The sequence below is a fragment of the Pan paniscus genome, chromosome 18 (genome assembly GCF_029289425.2).
Source record: "Pan paniscus chromosome 18, NHGRI_mPanPan1-v2.0_pri, whole genome shotgun sequence".
NCBI lineage: Eukaryota > Metazoa > Chordata > Mammalia > Primates > Hominidae > Pan > Pan paniscus.
The window spans coordinates 29501238-29528996 of record NC_073267.2 but is presented as its reverse complement, the minus strand read 5'-3'; the positions used below and the strand labels follow the sequence as shown (position 1 = coordinate 29528996).

The 27759-nt window shown below is 44.6% G+C and overlaps 1 protein-coding gene across 5 annotated transcripts in view; it reads left to right on the top strand.

The window, feature by feature from the left end:
* XPO6 (exportin 6) overlaps positions 1-27759 on the top strand; it is a 113969-nt gene that overhangs the window by 80026 nt on the left and 6184 nt on the right. For all 5 annotated transcript variants that reach the window (XM_003807768.6, XM_008959908.4, XM_063597959.1 and 2 more), the window contains 9 exons: positions 6066-6225; positions 10164-10256; positions 14455-14599; positions 18851-18997; positions 19915-20104; positions 24240-24395; positions 25420-25534; positions 25703-25874; positions 27206-27367. In XM_003807768.6, the coding sequence (XP_003807816.1) occupies positions 6066-6225; positions 10164-10256; positions 14455-14599; positions 18851-18997; positions 19915-20104; positions 24240-24395; positions 25420-25534; positions 25703-25874; positions 27206-27367 (1340 nt within the window). The remainder of the gene's footprint in view (positions 1-6065; positions 6226-10163; positions 10257-14454; positions 14600-18850; positions 18998-19914; positions 20105-24239; positions 24396-25419; positions 25535-25702; positions 25875-27205; positions 27368-27759) is intronic.

Sequence of the window (27759 nt, the reverse complement as noted above, 5' to 3'; positions counted from 1 at the left end):
GCCCCCTGCAGCTGTTGCAAATGGCCCCAGGGGCTCTGACCAGAGCTGGTGGAAAAGGCTTTTGGCTGCTGTTTACAGGCCCTGCCTGCTTGGGGTTTAGGGTTAGTTTGCTTTGTTATTTTGTTGATAACAATAATAGTAATAGCTTCCATTTGTAGCTCTCATTACATGCCAGGCACTGTGTTATTGACTTATGTTACTTAATTCTCTCCATCGTCCTGTGAGGTGTAAGTGCTGTTACTAGTTACCCCTGTTTTACATAAGAGGAAATTGATGTTCAGAGATGTTAATTTACCCAGGGTCCCATGGCTTTGTTGGTACAAGTCGCATGATGGTATAATAGGGAATGACAAAATGTTGAAATAGCTAACATCTGACATTCATTTTTGTCAACTGAAAACACCAGTAACTGAAAGCCACATGTGTCCTCCCTGCCCCATCAGCTGCTATGCACCACTCTCACTGCCCTTCCTTCTTCCCAGCATGCTTCTTATGGGATCTGTCCCGGCTCTGGTGTGCAGCCCCTGTGTTGGGTAACTGTTGTTTCAGCCCAGCACAGAGCCGCCCAGTGTGCAGCCCATCTCCTGGATGAGCTTGTGATTCATGGCAGAGCCTCCACAGGAGCCTTTTTCCGAGGCTGTCCTTGGTGGTCTGTGATGGCTGGTTTCCATGACTATATAAGCTTCTAAATAATCTAGTGGGCCCCAGGAGGCTGATGGGCCTTGGCATGCCCCGAACATAGGCCCTGACTTTGTAGATAGGGTAAGAAATTTAAAAAGACAAAACTTTAAAAAGACACTTTCAAAACAAACATGCTTATAAAATGTGCTGTCACCACTAATGAAAATCATTTGGCTGTGTAGAAGTGCTACAGATGTTTCCAGAAGCCATTTTTGGGAATAATCGTGCCCAGGTGGTCTTTCCTTCAGGACCACTATTCAAATTAGAATGTACTCAGGACCCTGAAGACACTGTTCTTGATCTATTAAAAAAATCAAGCAGGTGTTCTTTCCTCCCCCACACTGACTCTTCAGTGTCCTGTTTACTTTTGTAAAAGCCGGTGTTTTTACATTCTGTTGTGTCTGTCTTTAGGTGAAAGTCTAGTGAATCTGAAACTCTATTTCTGGGACATAGCTGATAATTCTGAGCTCTTCTCCCTAGAAGGATAATGTGATTTATTTTTTCCTATCCGCATACCTGCTTTCACTAAAGCCTGTTTACTGGCAATTTCACAGAACTCGGCTCTTCCAGATCATTTATAAATCTCATCCTCAGCACTGATTCTTGGCTTGTACTCCAGTGGCAAAACCTCTCAGGCCAGAAAAATGCTTATTTCCTGTTTTAAAACGAGCTCTCTCATCCATGACAAAGCATTCCCCAATTTTTGGTGGCTCAGAAGCCAAGTTTCCAGTGCAAAGGCTATTAACAAATGGAAACTCTGAGTACATTTTTTCCCCTGGTTCCCATAGCCATTTACCCCCTCAAATAACCTCCATGCCACACCAGTCAGTCAGCCTCATGACCCTCAGCAGAAACTGTGCCCTCTCATCCCTGATAGGCTCTGGGCCTTCCTTCATTTGCATTTACTTTCTAGCCCAGCCTTTAGTTCTTGGGTCTCCTCTGGAGCCTGTGTAAATGGGCGCCAGCCGCGATTCTTGTCTACTCCTGGTGCTGTGACCGTGTATGACAACGGGATGCACATTTTGGCCAGCAGTGAGGCCTGCAGTGTGGTTACCCAGCCTGGAAGGCTCCCACTTTTGCTTTTGTCAGAGCAGTTGGATTCAGAAGATCTTGTGCTTCTCACTGTTTCCCTTCCTGCTGCTGAGCCTGCCTCCACTTCCCTGTCAAGACCAAGGCACAGCTTGTCTTGCTGGGCCACGTTGGTTGCTCTGTGCTGCTCTGGCTCCTGGCAGGTCATCCTTTGCTCCCTCTGTCTTTTCTACCTTATGTGGGTTAAGAAACCCTCATTGGTGGTGTTCCCCTTGCACAGCATTGACGTCCGTATGTGACCCCAAAGCCTCCATTCTGTATTTGACTTCTGCCACCCCTCATTGACATCTTCCTTCATTGAGACAGTATTTCTCCTCTAAGTAACCCTTTAACTTTTCTGGTTACCCATGCAAACTTTCCTGTCTAAGGGATTATTTTGCCTACAACATTTTATATAAGATTTTTAGACTTAAATTGTTTGTTCTGCTTGGGTCCGTTTATGATTTATGATTATGATTTGTTCTCTCAGAGGGAAATGCCTGAATGCTAATTTTTAGAACTCCCTCAACTCCTCAAAAAGAGAAGACTAAATTATGTTTAAGACTTTTTTTTCCCCTAGGGCAGTGAATTGTCAAGGAGCTGTTCTTTGGATGTGGCTTAGGTCATACCTAGACAGCTTTAGAATGACTTGGTTTGTGGAAGATAGGACTTTCGTGTGGCCATGGTGTTTTGTGCCTCCAAACCTTTCAGCATTATTCTCATCTGAAGGTTGTACCTTGCAGATGTCCTGTGCTTTTGGGGGGAAATCTAAGCCTTGACCAGACAGAAGAAAGTGTGGGTGGATCTGAACAGCTTTTCACAGTGGGACACTGGCCTATCCCCTCAAGTTTACTTGATGCCCTGCGTGACTTTTGTGGTGGTGAAATTAGGTTTCTAGGCTGAAGGAGGGGGTGTCAAGGGTAGAGAATTTGATTTGGGGTATTTATTGCCCATGCGATTGTCTGCCTTGCAGATAGAACAGGAAAGAACCAGCTGTACTTTTGATGAACATGGATCTTAGATGCACATATGTGTGAAGTGGAACTGTATGGAATTGCAGTTTTGTTGGGTCGGAAGTGATCAAGTGTCAACAGTTTCATATTGTTCAAACTCACAGTTTAAAACACACACCCAGCACTTCCAAGCTGTTTTCCATCCTGGGTACTGGATGCTAGGTACCCATAGTTGTCATCCTAGGTACTGCTCTTTGCTAGACAAAATAGGACAAGTTCAGAGGGGAGGGATCAGGATGGCAAGGATTCTCAGGAGGGTAATGAGGGGTTACATCCCCAGGGCTATCATGCTGTCAGCAGGCTTTGGCTTGTTCTGTGTTCTGCCCTCAAGGAGTGGGCCAGGGGTGATGAGCAATCACAGGGAGATTTACTTTACCCGTGTTTGTGACCAGAGATGGAAGGGCTCCCTTGAGCTCCCTAGCATTCAGCGGAGGTCCAGAAAGAGGCTGAAGGGCCGGGTGTGCAGGGGAAGTGCTGGGCAGAGGGGACGGCTTGGTCAGGGCGACTTTTAAGCTCTCTAGTAATTGTCTATTAAGGACCATACTCAAATGGAAACTTGATTTAGGGTAGTGTTTTGGTTTGGTTTTTAAAACAAATACAGTGTTCCCCTTGTACACTTAAAATACTTAAGAAGCTTGTTCTCAGGTATTCAGCGGGTACCTAGTTGAAGGAATTGGATACTATAGAGAAGTTGGAAACTGGTGGTCAGGGTAGAGCCTGGGGGGAGGTGGAGGTGCGAAATGAAGGTTGAGCATGTGGAGAGTGCCAGGGGCTGCCGAAGCGGACTCAGTGACCTCCAGTGTTGCTCTGAGAAAGAAAAGCTGGCCTCCCCTCTTTTTGGGCCTGTACTATGCCATACCCAGTGTCAGGGTGTATTTTTCATTAGAGTTTATTCCCACAGAGCCCTGAGGTCTGGTTGGTGTGCAGAGGAAGAGCAGGTTTTAGAAGTCAACCCTGGGAGTTGGTTGCATAGATATAACCTTGAAAATCCCATTGACATTCAGAGGGTGTATAATTTTGGCACTTCAGTTAACTGAGAGATTGGGGCTGTCTCTTTTTGTAGCCCATGAAGTCTGTGTTCCCTTTCATACAACCAGTGTGATGAAAATCCCTCTCAGTTCATTGGTTCCATGAGTTCGTCTGGCTGGGTGGGATGGTCATTCTGTTGCTGTGGTTGGAGGAGCTGGCTTACTCATTAGCTGCACCCACAGCCTCTTCAGGGCTGCCATCTTGTTTCTGCGCCAGGGCACTGCTGTCCTTGTGGAGTGGAGGAGGCAGGAGCAGGTGATTTGGGACAGGTCAAAACCAGCCTTTGTCACTGGCCCTCTCTGTCTGAGGTCCTTCCATGAGTTACCTCTTCTTTCGTTCTCCTGCTCCTTAAGATGTGGCCCTCTGTCCCCTCTTCCAGCCTCGTGTCTTCCTTTGGGGGCTGTCGCAGGCACTGTTGCGAGCCTCATCCCTTGATGTTGGTGGCGGATCGAGGCATTCAGCCTGCTACTTCATTTGCCACGTGCTTTGTAGGTGTCCACCCTTCCTTTCTGCAGGTGCCACCCATCTGTGTTTACTGTCAGTAATACATGCCAGTATTCCCAGGGACAGGGTGAGGAAGGAAGCTGCCTGGGACTCCCTGTCCTGCTCTAGTTTGCCGTCTGTTCTGTTGCATCTAAATCATTCATACATTTACGGTCACTCACTCTGTACCAGCTGCTGTGCTGGCTGCTGGACATAGCTGCTCACCACGAGGGATTTTGTGGTCAGTAAGGAGATGGACTTGTAAATCATCGGTTTATCTCCTTATGGGCACGGGTGCCAAGGAGGAAGGCAGGAGTGGGGAGGCCCCACAGAGACAGGATGCCCCTGAGAGGCTGGAGGCTATGTAGGAGCTTGCAAAGCTTGGGTGGGCAGAGGATGACATGATCAGCAGTCTAGGCAGAGGCACAGAGACATGAGGCTCTGGGGAATTACTAGTGGATCTGGATGACATAGTGGCATAGTAGAAGGTGGCGAGGCCACGAGAGACCTGAGTTGATACTGGAGAGTCTAGGCTCTCCCCTTTTAGCAGGAGAGAGCCTCCAGAGGCTTCAGCACCTGCTTCAGGGGAGCTGCAAGCTTAGTCTGGGCTCTGGGAAGCTGATTTTGGAGCACAGCGGGAGGAGGGTTGGTGGTGATCAGTGTGAGGAGGAGGGTTGGTGATGACCAGTGTGAGTCTCGCCTCCTAAGAGACAGGAGAGAACTGAAGTAGGGGGAGGGAGCAGGTGTGGAAAGTACCCAGGGAGTTCTGGGATCGTAGGTGCCCTAGTTACGGTGCCCTAGTGGTGTTACCACCCCGCCCTCATTCCTGCTGTGTCAGTGAGAAGGACTTGAATCAGACCTGCAGGTCTCTGTTCCTGCAGGTTTCTGAAAATTCTTACTATCTTTTGTGGACATTTGTGAAGAGAGGGATCCAAAAACCAAGGAAGTGACCGAATCAAGGGAGGATGTTTTGTCCATCTTAGCATCCTCCTTGTTCAGTTTGAAGAAGTTGTGTTGAAAAGTAAGGAAATTTCAGACCTTAGTAAGTCACTAGTTCTTTGTTATTTTATAATAATTAGAAATACTGAACAATGTTCTGTAGCTTAGAGGGTTATATATTTTAACATGGCCCTTGTAATAGTGATACTGAGGCTTAGGAGGGTTGTATGAGGCACTGAGCCCAGAAGTGGCGGGGAATCTGTGTCTTCGGAATCCAAGTCCCATACTCTTTATTTCATACTGTGTCACCTCCCAGCCTTCAGGGGTGGAGTGCTGAGTGTACCTCTCCTCTCTTAGCAGGGGCGGGTCCTAACTGTTGGTCCATGGAAATTTCATTCTGAGATAGGGCCCTATCCTAAAGGAACCAGATTTGGAGTCACATAGACTCAGCGTAGAACACCAGCCTTGCCCCGGAAATGTGACACGTGCTTGGCAAGTGCCTGGGCCTCCCTGGGTGTGCCTCCTTGTATGTAACAGTGATGGTGTCAGGACCTTACAGGGTCAAAAGGAATCAGATCAGGGGCTCCCTCCACGTTAGCACACTCCAGGCTGTCTGCCCCTTCCCACAACTCTGTCTCTGTCCCTGGACTCTGGAGCACAAACGTGTAGTGTTAGGTGGATACCGGGCCCAGTTTCCCTGCTCAGTACTGGGAAGCAGCCCGTGGGTTGCTTTGTTTCGCGAATTGGTTTTGCTGCTGGTTTTGCTGTGTGTGGCTTGCTGGACGAGCTGTTATCTGCAGTATCTAAAGCGTGGTCTTCCTGTGAAAAACTGTCTGGCGTGTTGTGTTCCAGGACACAGGTTGAACATCACGGCGGAGAACGACTGCCGGCGGCTGCACTGCTCCCTGAGAGACTTGAGCTCCCTGCTGCAGGCCGTGGGCCGCCTGGCCGAGTACTTTATCGGGGATGTGTTTGCTGCACGGTTCAATGATGCCCTCACAGTCGTGGAAAGGTAGGCTGGCAGTTACCTTATGGAGCTGTTCCTTCTTCAGAGTTCAGCTTTACCTTCTTGTGTGAGGGGCAGCATATTGCCAAATAGCTTCTGCTCTGGCCCCGGGTAAATCTAGGCTCTGCCACATACAAGCTGATATGGAACAAATTACTTAACCTCTCTGAACTTCAGGTCCCTCATTTACAATATGAAGTAGATGTTGTTTCCTGTAGGTTTAGTGTGAGAATTAAATGAGATAAAGCACTTAGCACTGTGCCTAGCACATAACAAAACGCCTGATAAGCTATTTAAGGTATTGTTTCTTTGAAGATCTTGTGTATAAATGTAAACACAGTTGTAGACCCAGGAGAAACCAGGAGAGGTCAGTCTTCATGTCTTTCCTCATAGGATAAAGAGATATTAAGAAAGCCCTACTGATAAGGAGTCAACTCCACTGTCCAAGTAGGCAGCTAGATGCACAGGGTGCTTTTTGTGTTTTTTCCAGTCCCATTAGGGCCTCGGGAGTGAAAGCTGGGTAGCCTCCACGCCTGGCCCGAAAGGTGGTTCCCAGTCTTTCACCACTGGGCTCCTTTTCTTCTCCTTCCTCTTGGGTCTCACACCAGGTTTACAGATGCACTTGTTGAGGAACCCTTGATTCTACTCAGTCAGCAGTCCCTCCTCCCTTTCTCCCCTCGAAAAACCCAAGATGTAAGTGACAGGACATTTAGATCATTTCAAGGCAGCTGTTGAATTGGTTAGATCAAAACTGAGTAGATGTGGATCCAGCCCAAAGCCAAGACACCTGATGCTTCGACTGGCCCAGCAGCCGCATCACTGGTGACGTGCAGAGGGGAAGTGAGCCTCAGGAGCCTGGGTGCATGCATGCCAGACTTCACTGCCACATCTTAGCTGAAAAGCAAAGATAGCCAAGGGGCTTAAATCCCTTAAAAGCCAGATTCATATTAATAATAAAAACAGCACACAGTAGTAGGACATTTTCTGTGTTTTTGCACATGGTCTTTCATTTTGTTCTGTACTTTGAGAGACAGGCATTGCCGTTTTATTGTTGAGTAAGTACATTGTGGCTCAGTGATGTGAGTGCCTTGCCTCGGTTCACAGTCTTTGAGAGGGAGAGTGGATTTTAACAGTTTCCTGGGTCCACATGTTGTGCTCTTTCCAAACCGTAGCGTTTGTATTGCCAGTCCGTTCCTCCTCCTCTTCTTGTACTGGGCCCATTTGCACTGAGGTTTAGCGGGGATAAGACATGTTTTTCTGTCTGAAATCCAAAGATAAGTCCATTATTTGAACTTACTCTGTTAAGCAATATAAATATATCTTATCTGTTCAGTTGGCGGGGCTCAGTGGCTCACGCCCGTAATCCCAACACTTTGGGAGGCTGAGGCGGGCAGATCACCTGAGGTCAGGAGTTCAAGACCAGCCTAACCAATATGATGAAACCCCATCTCTACTAAAAATACAAAAATTAGCCGGGCGTGGGGGCATGCGCCTGTAATCCCAGATACTCAGGAGGCTGAGACAGGAGAATCGCTTGAACCCGGGAGGCGGAGGTTGCAGTGAGCTGAGATCGCGCCAGTGCACTCCAGCCTGGGCAACAAGAGTGAAACTCCGTCTCCAAAAAAAAAAAAAAAAAAAAGGTATATCTGTCAGTCATCTCAACTTTGTAGTGAGATGATGTCTCAAAGATCCTGAATCATTTGATAGGTCCCTATCTTTCTGCACTGCTTAGATTTCCAAGCCCAGTGCTTAAACATACTTGTTATTAATATTTTGTCTTCATTTAGAATAAAATGTGAGAGAAGGCTCTTGTTATGACTACATGACCTTAATAGCCAGTATGATTAGCAGTGTTTTCATTTATTGGTTACATAAAACAAAGCTAATATTAGAACTGCTAAACACAGACACATTAAAAGATGTTTGGAAATGCATTTTTAGTGTAGAACAGGATTTAAACACCAGGTGCATATTGGTATATTGTTTTCTGATAATAACTGTTCTGATCACGAGGACTTCGTGGGACTTTGGGAACCTTACTTCTTTTGCCCTCACTTTCTTGACTGACCGGAAGTGCTCCTTTTTGATTGCTTTCTCATTGCTCCCCAGCAATCAGAAATACAAATACAAGTTTGTATTTATAACAAGTTCCTTAGTTGATTGTTACGCTGGGACAAAGACAAACACTGCCGTCCCTGACATCCATTTCCAGGTTTCCACGCAGAGTAGGCAGAGAGAAACTAGCCAGGTCTTGGGTTTTTTTCCCCTTCACTCAGAAAGGAATGTCTTTCAACTCCAGGCGTGGTGGCTAACCTGTAATCCCAGCACTTTGGGAGGCTGAGGTGAGCAGATCGCTTGAGTCCAGGAATTCAAGACCAACCTGGACAACATGACGAAACCTGTCTCTACTAAAAAGACAAAAAAATTTAGCTGGGTGTGGTGGCATGCGCCTGTAGTCCCCGCTATGGGAGGGGGCGCTGAGGCGGGAGGATCACTTGAGCCCCGGAAGTCTAGGCTGCAGTGAGCCAAGATCACTACAATCCTCCGGCCTGGTTGACAGAGCAAGACCCTTTCTCAAAAAAAGGAGGAGAGAAAGGAATGTTGTCCTGTCTGTAATGAAAGAGGCATTTCCCATTTCCTACTAGATAGAGCTATTAGTTATTGTGTTTAATGCTCGTTAGTATCCAGTGAGCCCTTGAGCAACCAGTGGGCTCAACAGCTTGCTTCTGAAAGAATTGTACTTGAACATAAAACACCTCCACCTATTCTAGAAACATTTGCTCCTTTCATCTGCCTCCTCCAAAGTTTTATCAAACATTTTCAAATTTGAAGAAAAGTTGAAAGAATTGTACAGGGAATACACATATACCCACCACATAGATTCTATGGTGGACAGTTTGCTGTATTTTCTTTATTATGTATCAACCCATCTGAAACATTTCCTTTTAAAAATGATTTTAAATAAAAGCTAAGATGGTTTTATCATTATCAAATTTTATAGAAAAGCCCATGTCATCCTATTTCGATAAACTGCCAAAAGAGCAGTTTTGTTTTTTTTTTAAAACAAAACGAAACAAAACAAAACAAACAGACAGGATTTTGGTCTTGTTCTGTTACCCAGGCTGGAGTGCAATGGCATGATCCTGGCTTAGTCCATCCTCAGCCTCCTGGGCTCAAGCAGTCCTCCCTACTTAGCCTCTCCCAAGTAGCTGAGACTACAGGCATGTGCCACCACATCTGGATAAAATTTTAAAAGACAGGGTCCTACTTTGTTGTCCAGGCTGGTCTTGAACTCCTGGACTCAAGTGATCCTCCCACCTTGGCCTCCCAAAGTGCTGGGATTACAGGCATGAGCAACCACATTCTGCATGCTTTTTAAGAACTATTTTTTATTCTCCTCATTTATAAAACATTATATATTAATTGTAGATAATTTGGAAATGCAGAAAAATAGAGGGAAAAAAATCATCCATGATCTACCCACTCTATCCTCCCCCTAAAACAAGTGGTACCAATAAGCATGTTTTGGTGACACTTCTTCCCGCCTGTCTTCTGTTAATAGATGAACATTCACGATGTATTCTGTATGTATATTTAGTACAACCATGTCATGTTTAAAACATCCTGAATATTTATCATTAAATATGCCTCTAAGCATGGTTTTTATTGTATATATTGCATTGTATTACCTCCTCTGGGTTGGATATTTATATTGTTTTCAAAGTTTTTGACACCTTCAATAAGGCTTTAGTTAATATGCTTGTATATAAATCTTTATGCATATCTCAGATTATTTCCTTGGCATAAAATCGAAAGTCTAGTCTTGATTCTTTTTTGTATATGGAGGAAGTCTGCCCTTACGCTCTTTGGTACCAGCCTTGTCTGTTTTGTCTGTCTTAGTTCATAAGCTGAATGTTCTTGTTTACCTGCCTCTTTGCCAACAGGTTGGTCAAAGTCACTCTGTACGGATCTCAGATAAAATTGTACAACATTGAAACTGCTGTGCCATCAGTATTGAAACCTGACCTCATTGATGTGTAAGTCTAGAGTTTGATGTTTGTGCATTTTTAGGAAAGACCTTGCCCCCAATCTCCAAATAATTTGATTGAGAAAAAGGAACAGTAGTGGCTGCCATGAATCAGGGAAAAACTCTTAAACTGCAAACCTAGAAAGAGAGAGAGATTTTTTTGACTATATGTCTGGGGCAGAGGTGGTTGGAGAAAGTGGAATTAGGTAAGTGAGAGCTGGGATGGAGATTCTATGGAGTAGGCATTTCAGGAGGAAAGAACAGTACAGGCTGAGACAGTCACACAGGCAGGAGGTGGCTACTCCATGTAGTGCAAGAAGAGACTGGATAGGTGTGTTGGGACTAATGGGAAACACCTCAGATGCCATCAGTCTTTCCTGTAGATCATTGACTAAAACTGTAGGATACTGTAGGATGCAGAAGAATGCTTGGGGAACACGTTTCTCAGAGATTCTGATTTTAGCAGAATGGCATAAGGCCATAAGGCTTGGGTATTTGCGTATTAAACAAGAACCCCAGGTTATTTTGAAACAGGACATCTAGAGACCACACTCTCTACCTACAGAAACTCTACAGATAACATGGGATGCTGTCAGGAAAGTGACATATGGAAGGACAGGGACAGGAGATGGGCAGTATCCCAGAGATTTCACTGCCCAGAAGACTTGCTTTAGATGAGAGCAGGGGGTTGGCAAACTATGGCCTTTGCCAAATCTGGCTTACTGACTGCTTTTGTAAATAAAGTTTTATTGAAACACAGCTACATTGATTTACATACGGTCTGGGAGTGGTTTTGCACTATAGCAGCAGAGTAGAGTAGCTGTGACAGTGTGTATGTATGCCCTGCAAATCTGAAAATATATACACTCGGGTTTTTACAGAAAAGGTCTGCCGACTCCTGCTGTAGAGCATTCTTGAGCTGCAGATTAGATAAACGATGGAAAGAGAATCTTACTTACTATGGTGGTTTTAAACTTTTAAAAAATATATTGCTTTCCCTTTTGAGAATTTAGAGAAAGTTGTAAAGCATCTCCCAAGAAAGATGCCAGTTTCCTTATAAATACAACAACTTGTACACATTTTGGGAGTTTCAGAGCCCCTCCTTTCAGCCTTGAGGAGCTCTACAGATGTGCTAGATTGACTGAAATTCTTACTCCTAAGGCTGACTTTGATGTCCTTTCACCTTATTTTGGTATTTAGAACTTAAAGGGTAATGTGATTTTAAATATAAAATAAAATTTTAAATGTAAAATACAAAATAACTGTGTGGTCACTATGAATTTCAAACTTTCAGTAACTGTATTTTCTTACTTTAAAGTACTAGCATATTTTCTTACCCAACTGCTAATTTTGAAAAAGTTCAAACCTATAGAAAATGGGAAAAACAGGCGAATAAGCACCTATGGACCCTTAGCCTAGAGTAACCAATTACAAATTGGCTTTTGTTTCTTGTGCCCTCTCTGCACACAATACATGATTATTATTATTATTATTATTATTTTGCTGAGCCATTTGAAAATAAACTGCATGGCTGAACGTGATGATTCATACCTGTAATCCCAGCATTTTGGGAGGCCGAGGCAGGCGGATCACTTGAGGTCAGGAGTTCAAGTCCAGCCTGACCAACGTGGTGAAACCCTGTCTCTACCAAAAAATATAAAAATTAGCCGGGCGTGGTGGCACTTGCACCTGTAGTCCCAACTACTCGGGAGGCTGAGCTGGGAGAGTCGCTTGAACCCGGGAGGCTGAGATCACACCACTGCTCTCCAGCCTGGGTGACAGAGTGAGACCCTGTCTCAAAAAAGAAAAGAAAGAAAATAAATTACAACATGTCACTTCACCCGTAAATCCTTCAGTGTGTGTATCCTAGAAATAAGTTCATTCAGCTCTTTAACTATGATATCATTATCAACCCTCACATAATTTAATACATACAATAATGTCATCTCATATATAGTCCATATTAAAATTTCTTCAGTTGTCCCAGGACTGTTTTTGTATCTTTTTTTTTTTCTTGGATCCAAGGTCTAACTAATCATGAGCCACACATTAAATGTATTTCCTATAGTCTAGAACAGTTCACCCAATTGTGTTTGTATGTCTGCATGTGCGTGTGTGTGTGAGAGTGACTGAGGGCCTTTTGCAGATCCAGATCTTAATTTTTTTAAAAGCATGTCCTACAATCTGGATTTGTCTAATTATTTCCATTGTATTAGATTCAGTTTAAACATTTTTAGCAAGGTTACTACATAGGCAATGATGTGCCTTTCCTCTTGCATCATGTCAGAAGGCTCTTAATATCAAATTTCCCTGTAATTGTTGATGCTGAGTTTGCTTTTAAAATGGTGTCTAGGCTGGACACACTGGCTCATGTTTGTAATCCCAGCACTTTGGGAGGTTGAGGTGGGAAGATCGCTTGAGCCCAGGAGTTTGAGAGGAGCCTGGGCAACAAAGTGAGACTCTGTCCCTACCAAAAAAAAAAAAAAAAAAAATAGCCGGACATAGTGGTGCATGCCTGTGGCCCCAGCCACTTAGAATTGCAAGCCAGGAGAATTGCTTGAGCCCAGGAGTTGGAGGCTGCGGTGAGCTATGATTGTGCCACTGCACTCCTGCCTGGGCAACAGAGCGAGACCCTGTTTCAGCAACATAAATAAGTAAATAAAGTGATATCTGCCTATATCCTAATTCTGTCTGCTGAAAGCTCCTAGAAACAGTGACACTCCAGTAGCAATCCTATCCCTTTTCCCCAGGTCTTGGTTTCTCAAATCCATTCTCCAGAGCACCTTGGAGAAAAAAGCTCAAGTCTGGGGGGGTGACGTTGGACAATCTTGCCAAGTCAGCAAGTAAGGAAGTGCTCAGTGACTGTTGGGAACATGTGAAGAGGATGCAGGACCCAGCTTGAAAGGGTTCTTCCTGGTCAAACTTGACAGTTCAGTCATCAAGAAAGAATAAGGACAATAATGAATTATACCAGTTTGAATGAAAATAATCTACTCATTCAAAGTGATTAACAGGCTAGGCCGGTGCAGTGCCTCACACCTGCAATCCCAGCCCTTTGGGAGGCCAAGGCAGAAGGATCGCTTGAAGTCAGGAGTTTGAGACCAGCCTGGCCAACATAGACCCCATCTCTACAAAAAATACGAAAATTAGCCTGGCATGGTGGCCATGGACCTGTAGTCCCAGCTACTTGGGAGGCTGAAGCAGGAGAATCACTTGAGCCCAGAAGGTTGAGGCTGCAGTGAGCCATGATCGTGCCCCTGCATGCCAGCCTGAGCAACAGAATATGACCCTGTCTCAAGTAAACAAACAGATAAACAAAAACCCAAAGTGATTAACAAAATAAGGATGAGAGGAGGGAAAGCCTCCTTTTAGAGAAGACTGCCAACTAATGAGGAGAAAAGGAAAGATAGAAAAATTACCAATTCACAACCACCAATGTAATACTGATTTAGGCAGGAGTCGTTAATAAATGCCCAAACCATGAGAAACACTGTCTTTGTGTCACCTCATAGTAGTATCACCTTACAACTTACTAATTATTACCGAAAGGGAATTACATTTAGGTATGTTGGAAGGCCTGGTGTTTTGAAGCTCCGAGACAACTGTCTCTCCTTTTTTAAGATTGATTATTATATTTGATGAATTGCGTACTTTTTTGATGTATATTTTGTTGCATGTACGATGCAGTCAGTACAGCCTTTGCTGAAACCAAACATAGTCTTTGCCGCCTCAGTTATTCCCTAGCCAGGTGGAATGTGTGGTGCAGTGGAAGCTTAAACTCCAAAATCTGACATCAAAGCTCTGTTTATAAAGCTGTCACACCTGGTAGTTGTCTACGCTTTAGTCTGCAGCTAGGAATGTTAAATTTGTACTAGTTCTGAAGTCAACACATGATCACTTAAGTTCTTTGATTTTGCTTTTATAATTTACCTTTCTCTTAGGTGAGCATGTGTCACAGAAAGATTAAATAAGATTCAGTAGACATTGACTAACTGCCTTCTGTGCTCTAGTCAGCGGTGGCAATGTTTAGATGATGAATATCTTAGTTTTTAGGTTCTACGTGAACCGGTAAATGATTTCTATGCTGTTGCCCGTGTCTTAGAACAGCAAATGCAGTGGATGCAATTCTTACCTCCTATGAAAATGAGTTGAACGCTAATATATTTTCACCTTAACCTTTAAAATCACATCTTCTTTTCTTTCTGCAGGCATGCTCAGTCCCTGGCTGCGCTGCAGGCTTACTCTCACTGGTTAGCACAGTATTGCAGTGAAGTTCACCGGCAGAACACGCAGCAGTTCGTGACACTCATCTCTACTACCATGGATGCAATCACACCTCTAATCAGCACCAAGGTCTCGAAACAGCAAAGCCTACACCTTTTATCTAACTCTGTGTCTCTCCTTCTGTTCCTATACCCATTTACTAGAAAATCTAAATATGACACAGAGTTAGACCCATAAATCTTTCTGCTGTTATACACCTGTTTTATTTCATGTTCCTTTTTAGTTGTAGCCTACATGCATTCAAATACAACTTTACTTTTTTAGTTATCTGAGTTCCACATGAATACATACTCACTGTGAAAAAGTAAAATATCATTCAGATTTCCAGACTAAAAAGTTGTGATACCTCTGAAACATTTTCCTTCGCGCGGTAAGCACAGTTGGGCAGTGGTTGTGCAGGCACACCTCATTTTATTGCACTTCCCTTTATTGCGCTTCACAGAGACTGTGTTTTTTACAAGTTGAAGGCTTATGGCAACCCTGCATCAAGCAAATCTGTCAGCACCATTTTTTTGACAGTATTTGGTGCTTCCATGTGTTACATTTTGGTAATTGTTAGAATATTTCAGACTTTTTTGTTACTATATCTTACAGCGATTTGTGATCAGTGATCTTTAATGTTACTATTGTAATTATTTTGGAGTGCCACAAACCAAAGACTGCAAACTTGATTGATAAATGTGTGTGTTCTGACTGCTCCACTGATTGGAGGCTTCCCCATCTTCCTGTCTTTAGGCCTCCCTATTCCCTGAGCCATTTAATAACCCTACAATGACCTTTACGTGTTCGAGTGAAAGGAAGAGTCACATGTCTCTTACTTTAAATAAAAATCTAGAAATGATTAAGCTTAGTGAGGAAGGCATGTCAAAAGCCAGGATAGGCCAAAGGCTCTTTTTTTTTTTTTTTTTTGTCGTTTTTGTTGTTGTTGAGATGGAGTCTCGCTCTGTCGCCCGGGCTGGAGTGCAGTGGCGTGATCTTGGCTCACTGCAAGCTCCGTCTCCCGGGTTCACGCCATTCTCCTGCCTCAGCCTCTTGAGTAGCTGGGACTACTGGCGCCTGCCGCCTTGCCTGGCTTAATTTTTTTGTATTTTTTGTAGAGACGGGGTTTCACCATGTTAGCCAGGATGGTCTTGATCTCCTGACCTCATGATCCGCCCGCCTTGGCCTCCCAAAGTGCTGGGATTACGGGCGTGAGCCACCGCGCCCGGCCTGGCCAAAGGCTCTTGAGCCAAACAGCCAAGTTGTGAATGCAAAGGAAAAGTTCTTGGAGGAGATTAAAATTTCTGATTCAGTGAACACATGAGTGATGAGAAAGTAGAACAGCCTTGTTGTTGATACGAGGAAGGTTTCAGTGGTTTGGATAGACCAAGCTAGCCACAACATTCCCTTAAGCCAAAGCCAAATCCAGATCAGGCCCTTCAATTCTGTGAAGGCTGAGAGAGGTGAGGAAGCTACAGAAGAAAAGTTGGAAGCTAACACAGGTTGGTTCATGAGGTTTAAGGAAAGAAGCCATCTCCAGGATGAAGCAGCAAGTGCTGATGGAGAAGCTGCAGCAAGTTCTCCAGAAGTTCTAGATCACTGCTGAAGGTGGCCATACTAAACAACAGATTTTCTGTGTAGATGCGACAGCTTTATACTGGAAGAAGGTGCCATCTGGGACTTGGATAGCTAGAGAGGAGGAGTCAGTGCCTGGCTTCAGAGGACAGGCCAACTCTCTTGTCAGGGGGCAACTGCAACTGGAGACTTCAGGTTGAAGCCAGTGCTCATGTATCATTCTGAAAATCCTAGGACCCTTAGGAATTATGCTGAATCTACTTTGCCTGTCTCTATAAATGGAACAACAAAGCCTGAATGACAGCACATCTGTTTACATCATGGTTTACTGAATATTTTAAGCTCATTATGGAGACCTGCTCAGCAAAAAAGATTCCTTTCAAAATCTGCTGATTGGCAATGCACCTGGTTACCTAAGGACTCAGATGGAGATGTTCAAAGATATTAGTTTCCATAGTTTCCATGGCTGCTCACACAACATCCATTCTGTAGTTCTGTAGCCCATGGGTCAAGGGGTAATTTTGGCTTTCAAGTCTTATTGTTTCAGAAATACGTTTCATAAGACTATAGCTGCCATAGATGGTGGTTCCTCCAGTGGATCTGGGCAAATAAACTGAAAACCTTCTGGGAAGGACTCACCATTCTAGATGCCATTAAAGACATTCATGATTCACGGAAGCAGATCAAAATATCAGCATTAATGGGAGTTTGGAAGAAGTTGGTTCCCAGCCTCATGGATGACTTTAAGGGGTTCAGGACTTCAGTAGAGAAAGTAACTGCAGATGTGGAAATAACTGGAGAACTAGAGGCGGAGTCTGAAGATGGGATGGAATTGCTGCAATCTCAGGATCAAGCTTGAACAGATGGGGACTTGTTTCTTGTAAATGACCAAAGAAAGTGGGTTTTTGAGATGGAATCAACTGGTGAAGATGCTGTGAACATTGTTGAAATAACAGAGGACTAGAATAACACATAAACTCAGTTGATGAAGCAGCATCAGGGTTTGAGAGGACTGACTCCAACTTTGAAAGAAGTTCTACTGTGGGCAAAATGCTATGAAACAGCACCGCATGCTCCAGAGAAATATTTCATGAAAGGAAGTCAATCGATGCAGCAAACTTCATTGTTGTCTTATTTTAAGTAATTGCCACAGCCACCCCAACTTTGAGCAACCACCACCCTGTTCAGTCAGCAGCAGTCACCTTCAAGGAAGACCCTTCACCAGCAAAAAGATTACCGCTCTGAAGGCTCAGATGATTGTTAGCATTTTTAGCAATAAACTACTTTTTAACTAAGATATGTACATTGTTTTCTTAGACATAATGCTATTGCACACTTTATAGACTATAGTGTAAACAAAACTTATATGCATTGGGAAACAAAAAAATTAGTGTGCCTTGCATTATTGCATAATTTGCTTTATTGTGGTGGTCTGGAGCTGAACCTGCAGTATCTCTGAGGTATGCCTGTATATCCTTCCAGACTTTTTTCTCTTTTTATGTAATAAGTAATAACTAAGTTTGTAGATAGCTGGAGATATAGCTGCTTTTGCCTAACAGTATGCCTTCGTTTTCCTTTACATATGTACAGCAACTTCAGATTTTCAAAATGTCCAGTGTTTTTTTTTTTTCTTTTGTGAGGATGTATAATAATTTTCCTATTGCTAGAAATGAGTTCCTTTTATGTCCATCTTACATATGCTAGTGGGCCTGTAGGATAGATTCCTGGAAGTGGAATTACTGAGTCAAAGGTTATATCCATGTTAAAACTGGACAGATTCTATTATGTTATCCTCCAAGTCTGCTATATTACTAGAGCATATATGTGTTTATTCTTTGAATTTTTTTTGTAGTTTTAGTCATACATAACATTTTATACATTTTTAAACAGTGTATTGTTTTAATAACAATGTGTTGCTTTCCATAAATTTATGTTGTATTTATAATTATAACTTTGAAAATAGTCCTATCCCATCAGGAATATGTTTCATTATTTTCCTAGCCATTGCTGGACTTCTAGGCTGCCTCCCTTAAAAAATAAAAAATTATTATAAAGAATTCATGAATGTAGCTTTACCCTTTTAGGTAATCTTCTTAGAGTAAGTGGTTATAGGTAATCTTAGAGTAAGGGTTAAAGGTTAGGAATATTTTGTGACTTTGGGAAATCATAGTAATTTTTTTCCCGAAGTAATTCTGCCTGCCTTGACTTTTTGGTGTGCTGTTTTTATCTTAGTCTTACCAGCATTAGGTCCCATCTGTAACACGTTTTTCTCCTTTGCTAATTTGAAAGCAACAGTGGTAATTGAACCAAGTATTTGATAGGCATGCTGAAGGGAAAGCAGTAGGAGAGACTGGCCTGAGTGTTAAGGCACAGAAGAGTGGGGGGCTCGGGGAGATCTTGGCTCTGCTGGAGCAATTAGTGAGGTGAAGAATTCTAGGACCTGGATGACATGCCAGGGAGTGTGATTTAATTGCTGATAGGGAGCCACTGCAGACTCTGAGCTGAGAAGTGCCTGAGTTCAAGGCTGCTGGTGACTGTGAAGGAGGAATGGGAGGAGGTGATAATGGCTGCGGCAGGAGCTGTGGACATGACAGAGAAGATGGGCTTCTCTTGTAGTCATCATAGGAAAAATTCTTGAGCTAGATAGGGCCTAGGTGGTGTAATTTGGAAACCAAGAATGACACATAGCTTGTGGCTGCCTCAGCAAAGTTCGAATCCCAGTCTTACGGGGATGTGGTGAGCTGACGTGCCCTCTTCCCTCTGCAGGTCCAAGACAAGCTGCTGCTATCTGCGTGCCACTTACTGGTCTCACTGGCCACCACCGTGCGGCCCGTCTTTCTGATCAGCATCCCTGCAGTGCAGAAAGTATTCAACAGAATCACTGATGCCTCTGCCCTGCGACTTGTCGATAAGGTGAGGCCCCAGAGCTCCCCCGGGGTCCCCAGGGCTGTGTGACTGAGACCCAAGGAAGCTGAGGAAGAAGAGTCTGGCCTTTGATTTTGTACTCAGAGCTTACAGGCTGTACCAGCATAGACGGATTTCTTATTGTGTGGCACTGACACAGACTCACTGATTCTCATCGTGCCCATTCTAAGGCAGGCAGTCAGTGTGCTGATTCAGGCGTGGAAAAGCACCTCCCAGTGTGCAGAAAGGTTTTGCTGCTTTGCAGCCTGGTAATTTCTGCCAGTGTTGTGAGAATTCTCTTTGCGTTCTTTCTGATTCAAAGCAGTCTGGTTTTTGTTGTCACTGTTCTGTGTGTGTTCTTTGGGGTTGAGAAGTGCCAGGCAAGTGCATTTTCTTAGAATCCTCAAAGGAGGCTCAGGCTAGAAGTTTAAAAACCACCTAACAGGAGGGAGGGCAGGAAGGTTTGAAGAGGGTACCAGAGGGCACCAGGATGTGATTGCAGGATGTGACCTGGTGCTAGGGGCATGGATTGTCACGGATTCTCCTGCAAGTCCTGCTCTAAGTAGCTTCTCAGAGGACTCAGAAGCCACCAGCTGAACAATGCCTGAGATTCAGTGTCTGCAGTGTGATTTTTCCCTCTCTAATACTTCAAGTATCAGATTAGAGAGGAAACGAGAGCTCCAGGAATGATGATTGAGGTTGGCTCTGGGTTATGCTAGACCTAGACATGGTGCTATTACTTCATTTCATCTTCCTCCCTAAGTTGCCTTCCGGTTGGACCAAAGGCCCTGCCCAGGTTATAAGAAACGAGCCTGGGGGCTAGGGTTCCAGGTGTGCAGCCAGCGGGTGCTGAAGGCTGTGTTGGGCATGCCGCTCCACGGTCTTTGGCTCTGACCTCTGATGGATGCCTTTGGGGTCTCTTGTAGGCCCAGGTGTTGGTGTGCCGAGCCCTCTCTAACATCTTGCTGCTTCCGTGGCCAAACCTTCCAGAGAATGAGCAGCAGTGGCCCGTGCGCTCCATCAACCACGCCAGCCTCATCTCTGCACTCTCCCGGGACTATCGCAACCTGAAGCCCAGTGCTGTTGCCCCACAGAGAAAGATGCCACTGGATGACAGTAAGTGACCCCTAGGCTAGGACAGCTGGGGAAGGAGGTAGGCAGGCATTGTTCTTTGTGGCAGATGAGATTTGCCCCGGAGGCTCCTGAGGTAAATTTTTTTTGTTCATAGTCCCACAGAGGCTGAGCAGGAAGTCACACTCGGGGGTGGGATCCTGCTACCTTTGGAATTCAGTTAAGACAGCAGCCAGACCTATTTCCAGAATCAAACTGTCCCTTCTCTTATTTAAAATGTAAAAAATGCTGGAGCCCTAAGAAAAAATGGAAGACACTGGTGATGGTGCCTTCTGTCTATAAAATACATCTTAAGGTGGTTATTGATCTATTTCAGATGCTTGTGTAGGCAAACAAAGCAGTTCACCTCTACACGCTGGGAAAATGCGCTCAAGAACTGTTTTTCCAGATTGGTTTCAACCTTTTTCCAAATACAGATCTTCCAGAGGTTTTGAAAGAGCTTAGTTTCTTAAAAAATGGCACTTGAAGTTTGCTTGTTTATATTAAAGAAAGAGGGAAAAAAATGAATAAGGAAATATCTCTTTGAAATAACAAATAGTACCGAAATATTTTAAAAATACGATCTCCTTTCACAAAAAGAAAATAATAGAACATTATTAGATGGTGCCATTTATGGAATGTCAGCAAAAATGCTTTGTGAAATGTCAGAAATAGTAATAAATACTGTACTCTTTAAAAAACACTACTTTTATAACTAGGAAGATTAACATATGTGCATTGTACAAATACATTAAAATAGAATAATACAAAGAAGGAAAAAGTAACTCCTAAATCTGACCAGTTTTAATATTTTAGAAAGTAACCATTTTAACCATGCTTCCTTCTTACCTTCCCTTTTCTATTTTAAAATATGCTTCATGATTACATAGCTGGATGAGAGTAGCTGACATATTGAGGGTATACTGTGTACTAGGCTCTTGCCTTGGTGATTTTATATCCATCGTCAAGTCTCTGGCTATGCCAGTATCAACTTTCAAAGTCTGGTGTTGGTCTCTTCCTGGTTCTAAGTATTTTTCAAAAATCAGTAATTCATTCAGTTCTTACATTAGCCTTATGAGTTCGGTACTGTTAGGATCTTGATTGATGATTAGCATGAGGAAGCTGAGGTCTAGAAGATTAAGGAACTTGCCCAGGGCTTGCATCCAGCTGTTGTGGAGTCATGCTTTATCACGTGTAATGGTCTCCTTTCCGCACTTTATCTTACATGGGAGTTATGTTGGTCTGCATGGGCGAGGATATGCTCAGTGGTAACAAACAACTCCAAAAGCGTAGTGGCTTAATACAAGAAGAAAAAGGATATGTTGTTTGTACTGTATGTCCAGCTTGGGTCAGCAGAGTGGGGAGGTCACATAGGGACCCAGGCTGTGGAAGGCTCCATTTCAGTGTGTTCACTCTGGAAGGGATTGTGGTGAATTGCGTAGTGGTTCTTAAAGGTCTTGCCTGAAACTAACACTACTTCCACCTCTATTTCCTTGGCCAGAGCCAGCTACATGGCCTTGGCTTAACTCAGAGGGCAGGGAAGTGTGATGCCACTGTGTGCTGAAAGGGTTTGCAGTGTAGTATGTGAATGACGTCTTCAGTATGCTGACTGTGTGCAGGCACTGGGTTGAGCACTTTGTATACGTTATTTCATGTAACTTCCTGTGTAACCCTGTAACCCTGTGAGGTATGTCTTATCCTCATTCCACAGTGTTGAAATGAAGGTTGGAAAGTTTCATTTTTCTTATCTCAACTTTATACTTTGAAAAAAAAATTCCAAACCTACAGACTAGCCAAAGGAATAAGAAAATGAACAACTGCATCTCTCTCACCCAGATTCACTAATTGTGAATGTTTTGCCACATTTGTGCTTTTTTCTGCAACACACTTTTTCTTAAAAGCCAGCTGTTTAAGTTGCAGATAATTGACACTTCATCTCTGACTACTTAACCTTTGTATCTATATAGAACAAGATATTAAACATGGGTAAAATAATGTTATTTAAAATGTAGCCACATTAACACTTTCCCCAGTTGTTACCAAATTGTTCTTTTTTGCTTTTAAAAAATCCAGGATGTAATCTAGGATAGTTTTATTGTGTTTGGTTGTTATATCTCTTTAGTCTCCTTTGATCCAGAAGAGCATGCCCAGTTTTTGTCTTTCGTGACATTGGCATTTTTGAAGCGTCCAGGCCTGTTTTCTTGTCATATGTCTCCTAGTCTTGTTTTGCCTGATTAGTTTCCATAGGTTGTGGTGTAGTGGTGCATGTTCATGTTCGCATTTCCTCTTGCATTGCTTCTGTTTGTCCCATCCTTGGTGATGCTCAGTCTGGATGCCTGTTGGGAGTAGGGCCTGCCAGTCTGTCCATTGGGAAGCTGCTTGGCAGGTGTAATTGCTCAGGACTGTAGAGAAAGTGGGCGAGGTCAAGAGTTGGACTTGGGTCTGAATGGCTCCAGCTCCTGTGTTCTGCACCACTTTGCTGCATTGCCTCTTCTTGAAAACAAAAAAAAAAAAAAGAAAAGAAAAAAGGTTTTAATGGTTTTATAATGTCCTGTCTCATGGAAGTATAACAGTTACCCACCCCATTCTCCTATTATTATATACTTATAGTGCTTTCAATTTTTGACTTGTATATTTTTTTAAATACATCTTTTGTCCTCGTTTGAATTTCCTTAAATGCCAGAGTTCAGATTTTTGTCTCTTGACTGTTGGTTTTTTGCTCTAAACTGCTTCCCCTGTTGCCTGTGCGTTCTTGAGGAAGTGGCTGCCCTGAGTGCAGTTTCCTAGCTGAGTAGAAGTCCATGTGCTTGTAGTTGTGGACGGCTCCCTGCTCAGCAGTGTGGGTGAGCCTTTCCTTTACTCTCCAGTGTCACTGTGACTGGGGGACCAGGACCAGGCCTGTGGCGAGAAGCGTCTTCCTTCATCCTCAGCCCTGTGAGTGGGGCGATGCTCTCTATCCACGTTTTCAGATGAGGGGCAGCAGGGCCAGGCCTGCCTCCATCCGCCTCCTGAGCATGTCTTCTTTCTGCCGTACCCCTTCCTCAAAGCTGCGGCAGTCCCACAGAGGCTGCTGAGCACTGGGGTTCGGGGGACCCAGAGACTGCTGCCAAGTGGGAGGCAGCTCTCAGCCCAGCTCTGGTTCAGCCTCTGGTGGTCGCCAGGGTTGAGTCTGCTAGGCTCAGGCTGAGCCATGGGCGTCACTTTGGGGAGGCTGGTGGGAAACTCTGCATCTTAAGAGTGTGACTCCACTCGCGCTGGGAACAATCGCAGCATCTCTGTCCTGGACCTTCTTAGATGGCTGGCACACTGCTAGCATCGTTCAGGACCTTGTCTCTAATCCCCACTGCAGCACTGCCAGAGTGGGGTTGTTGGCTCTCCCAGACGGATGAGGGTCCTGCCCATGGCACATAGCCTTCAGATGGTCACCTGTGGTTCATAGCCAGGGCTCTCTGACCTCTGCCTGTTTGCGGCCCACTACATCTGTTTTCCCTGTGTGCCATATGGAGTCAAAAGTCATCTCAGGGTTAGCATTATGTATTGTCAATAACATAATAACAGTAATTATATGCCTTATCAAGCTACAGGGCTAATAGGCCAAAGATGGATCAGGCAGGTTGTTCTTGCAGCCAGCACCATTACATGTGCATGGCAGGTTTTTGTGGGATTACTGGGCTGGAGTAGCATCCCACTGAGTGACAAGGTTTGAGCTGCATGTGTCCGTCCTGGCCTGTGACCTTATGACACTCATTTTCTCACCAGTCTATTCACCATCTTTTAGATTTGATTAAATCCAAGGCACCCAACCTGGGGGTACATTTATTTATCTTTTTTCTTCTGTGGGCTTGTTGCCAATGGCCAGAGGCAAAACAGAGGCAAAAACCTGAGCAAGCAGGCAGGCAGGCATCTTCTCCCCAACACACATTCCAGGCTTCTGGAGTCCTGGCAGTAATAATAGTAAAAACAAAAACTAAAACATAAAGAGAGGAGAATTTATATTGTAATCAAGAGACTGTTCCTTTAGTGAGACTCGTGTGATCATCTTCTTGGTACCTTTGCAAGTTTCCATCCTCTCCCTTGTGTCTCCTCTTACCATGCTTTCTCCCCAGACAGCTTATAACCTGCAACTCATCTTGATTTGCAGCCAAACTGATTATCCACCAGACACTCAGCGTCTTAGAAGATATCGTGGAGAATATCTCGGGGGAGTCCACCAAGTCTCGACAGATTTGCTACCAGTCGCTGCAGGAATCTGTTCAGGTCTCCCTGGCCCTCTTTCCAGCTTTTATCCATCAGTCAGGTAGGAGCTGGCCCAGAGGCCCCACTGGTGGGTGGTGCTAACAAGGGCCAGAATACCCACTTAGATCTGTAGAGCACACTGAGTCGGTGCAGTACAGGCCTTGACTTGTTCCGTGCAACGAAACCCGGTACTGAGGGGAAAGGGCAGTGATGTTTATTTGTGGAGTCTAGGGCCAAGGCCCTTTGGAAAAGTGAGCAGAGCTCTCCATATGGGCCTTGGCACCTACAAGAGAAGGCAAGAGAGCTTTTTTGGCTTAGTTCTCCTTATTTTGTGGCAAGGTGCATTTGCCGAGATCGTTCCCCTCACCCTTGTCTGTCACTGTCAGTGATAGAGGGCTTCTCTAGCTCTGTGGATGTACTTGCCTAGCTCTCATGACAGCATTATAGTAGTCTTGTCAGTTTTACAAGAGAAATATCAGGCACTTCTCAGTCAGCAAATATTCATTGCCTCTTGCAAGCAGATTGCGTGCAGTTAGGGCTGAAACACACTACACAAGATGATTGTTGAGATCTGGAAGTGAAACTGCCCTATATGTAACCAGTATTTTCTGCAATTAATCCATTTAGTGGACCAGGGCCATGCAACCTAAATACACCTTCATTATCCACTTTCAACCACTTAACCCCTGACCCAGCTGCAGGGATTATTAGTCATAGGGGGAAATGGCTTAAGCACTCAGGTGTTGACCCAGTTGGCATTCATCAGTGTGGGCACAAAGTGATCCCTCTCCAGTGAAACTCTGACCATCACTGGATGTCGGGCAATGAGGGAGGGTTCGAGATGACCTTCATTTCCTGTAGTGAGCCACCAGGTGGAGGTTCCCTATACCAGAACTATTTTCTCAGCATGTCCCTAATCGTTTTCCACTTTCCGTCATTGGCCCTGATGGTGTTGGGGAAATGTTTCCAGCAGGAAGCTGTAGAGAAAGCTGATAGTGCAGATTTCAGGAGTAGGTTGATGAAGCCCAGGGTTCTGGTTCTCACTGTGTGCAAGCCTCTGATGGTATCTCTGCCCCTTTCCTCAGATGTGACTGATGAGATGCTGAGCTTCTTCCTCACTCTGTTTCGAGGCCTTAGAGTACAGATGGGTGTGCCTTTCACTGAGCAAATCATACAGACTTTCCTCAACATGTTTACCAGGTAAGCACAGACCCACCATCTATAGTTTTCAGATTCAAGGGAGAAGTAGTGGGTCTGGCAACAAAGTGTGGCTTTTTGCTCCTGTTCTGCACTTGCCACAGCATGGGTTTTCATGCTGGCCCCCAGAGAAACATGTGGTTGCTCACTGTGTGGCTTTCTCCTCTGTAGAGAGCAGTTAGCCGAGAGCATCCTCCACGAGGGCAGCACAGGCTGCCGGGTGGTGGAGAAGTTTCTGAAGATCCTGCAGGTGGTGGTCCAGGAGCCAGGCCAGGTGTTCAAGCCCTTCCTCCCCAGCATCATCGCCCTGTGCATGGAGCAAGTGTATCCCATCATTGCCGAGGTAGGGGCTCAGACGGTCCCCTGTGCAGCACCCCCATCTCCAGATTGGGAAGGGAATGAGATTTCGCAGAAAATGTATTGTGTTTTAAAGTTCATTTGTTAGTTTAATATGCTTGTAAAGTAGTTTCTCCCAAGGAAGAAGGCCTTTAGTGTGGTACAGTGTTTTTATATTGATCGAGTTCATTGGAGCTAGTCTAGTGTAAGCATGGCAGTTATTCCACAGGGTCAGTTGCTAAGATCAGTCTCCTGCGGCAAATTTTATACCTTTAAGAGACTCTGGTTTTCTATAGCAAACATTCTAACATATGTACTTTCCTATTAGAAACATTCATGGTCTCGAGGATACAAGGCAAGTTCTTGAAACCATTCAAACAAACCTTTCAATGTTACAGGAAAGCCCTTTGTCCTTCTTAGAAAATAGGCAGGCACTCAGCATAATAAGACCCGGAATAAGTATAGATTTAATTTCAGTTTTTTTGGTAATAGTCATATAAATAAGAGTTAATCTTTAACTGTCTGAACTGAGACTGGGACAGGTCTGGTTGCTGTGCATTACGAAATGCACTGGGCCTATGAGGCTTCTTCTGTGGATGCTTGTGGCCCCTGGTGTCTATTTAATTTTAATCAAGGCCGAACTGAATATATGTGGGCCTTCTAATTTTGAATTCTGCAGAGACATTTGGAATAAGGGATTGGGGGAGTTGGAGTCAATGAGAAAACACTGCTGAGCCTGACCCTTCTCCTCTAACTCCTCTCAGAATCCTGGCTACTGGGAAAGAGGAGACTGGCCCAGAGAGCCTGGCTCCCAAGTGTTCTTTAAACCCTCTCCTTCTGGGGAGCAGAATCGCTTTAAGGCGTTGGGTCTGTCTTTAGCCTCCGTGGTTGTGTAAGACCAACAGGTTAGTGGGACAGCATTTTTTATCCTGGGAAAAGGAACAAGCAAGAAGATCTGACAGGTCGAATAGAACAGAAAATCCATACTCCTAATTGTTCATCCACTTGGTAGCTTTTTTCTAGTGTAAAAGCTGAGTGCTCATCAGAAAAAGGGGCCCTTGGCACTGACCCGTGCATTCTCTCTCAAATGTGGGCCATGTCTCTCCTGAAGAACTCACGGTGTGAACCGCCAACTCCAGGGGCTAGATGTCTTTTGCACAGGCAGTGACAGGACTCCAGGGGCTGGATGTCTTTTGTGCAGGTAGTGACAGGCATGTGGATGGAGTGTTGACACTCGGCTTGCTGTCACGAGGCGTCTCCTAGGCATCTTTGCTGCCCTGGGCCCAGGCCGGAGCAGCTCCGCAAGCTGCAGGTCTGAGCGTCTGTGTGTCTTTGCAGCGTCCCTCCCCTGATGTGAAGGCCGAGCTGTTTGAGCTCCTTTTCCGGACACTCCATCATAACTGGAGGTACTTCTTCAAGTCCACCGTGCTGGCCAGTGTCCAGAGGGGGATCACTGAGGAGCAGATGGAGAATGAGCCCCAGTTCAGTGCCATCATGCAGGTAATGTGGGGGCGGGGGTGCTGCCAGGTGACTTCCTCTAACCTGACCACTGCAGCGAGTCCTGTCTTTGAAGCCCCACAGTCTCGGGTCTGAAGCTCAGTTCTGCCTGTTACTATTGATGAAGTTAATTAATTTCTTGGAGCCTCAGTTTCTTCATCTGCAAAGTGGAGCTAATGTTGCCTGGGTCACAGGTTTGTTGTGAGGTTAAATGAGATGACATACACAAAGTGCATGACACTTGGAGATGCTTGATAAACGTCAGTTCCGCTGACCTCATAGTGCTGTTTCCCCAAGTGTGAAGAGCCTGCCTATGCCAGAGTCACCGAGGGCCTTCTTAGCGGGGAGCTGCCTGAATATGAGTCTCTGCAGGAGGGCCCCAGACTTGCACTGTG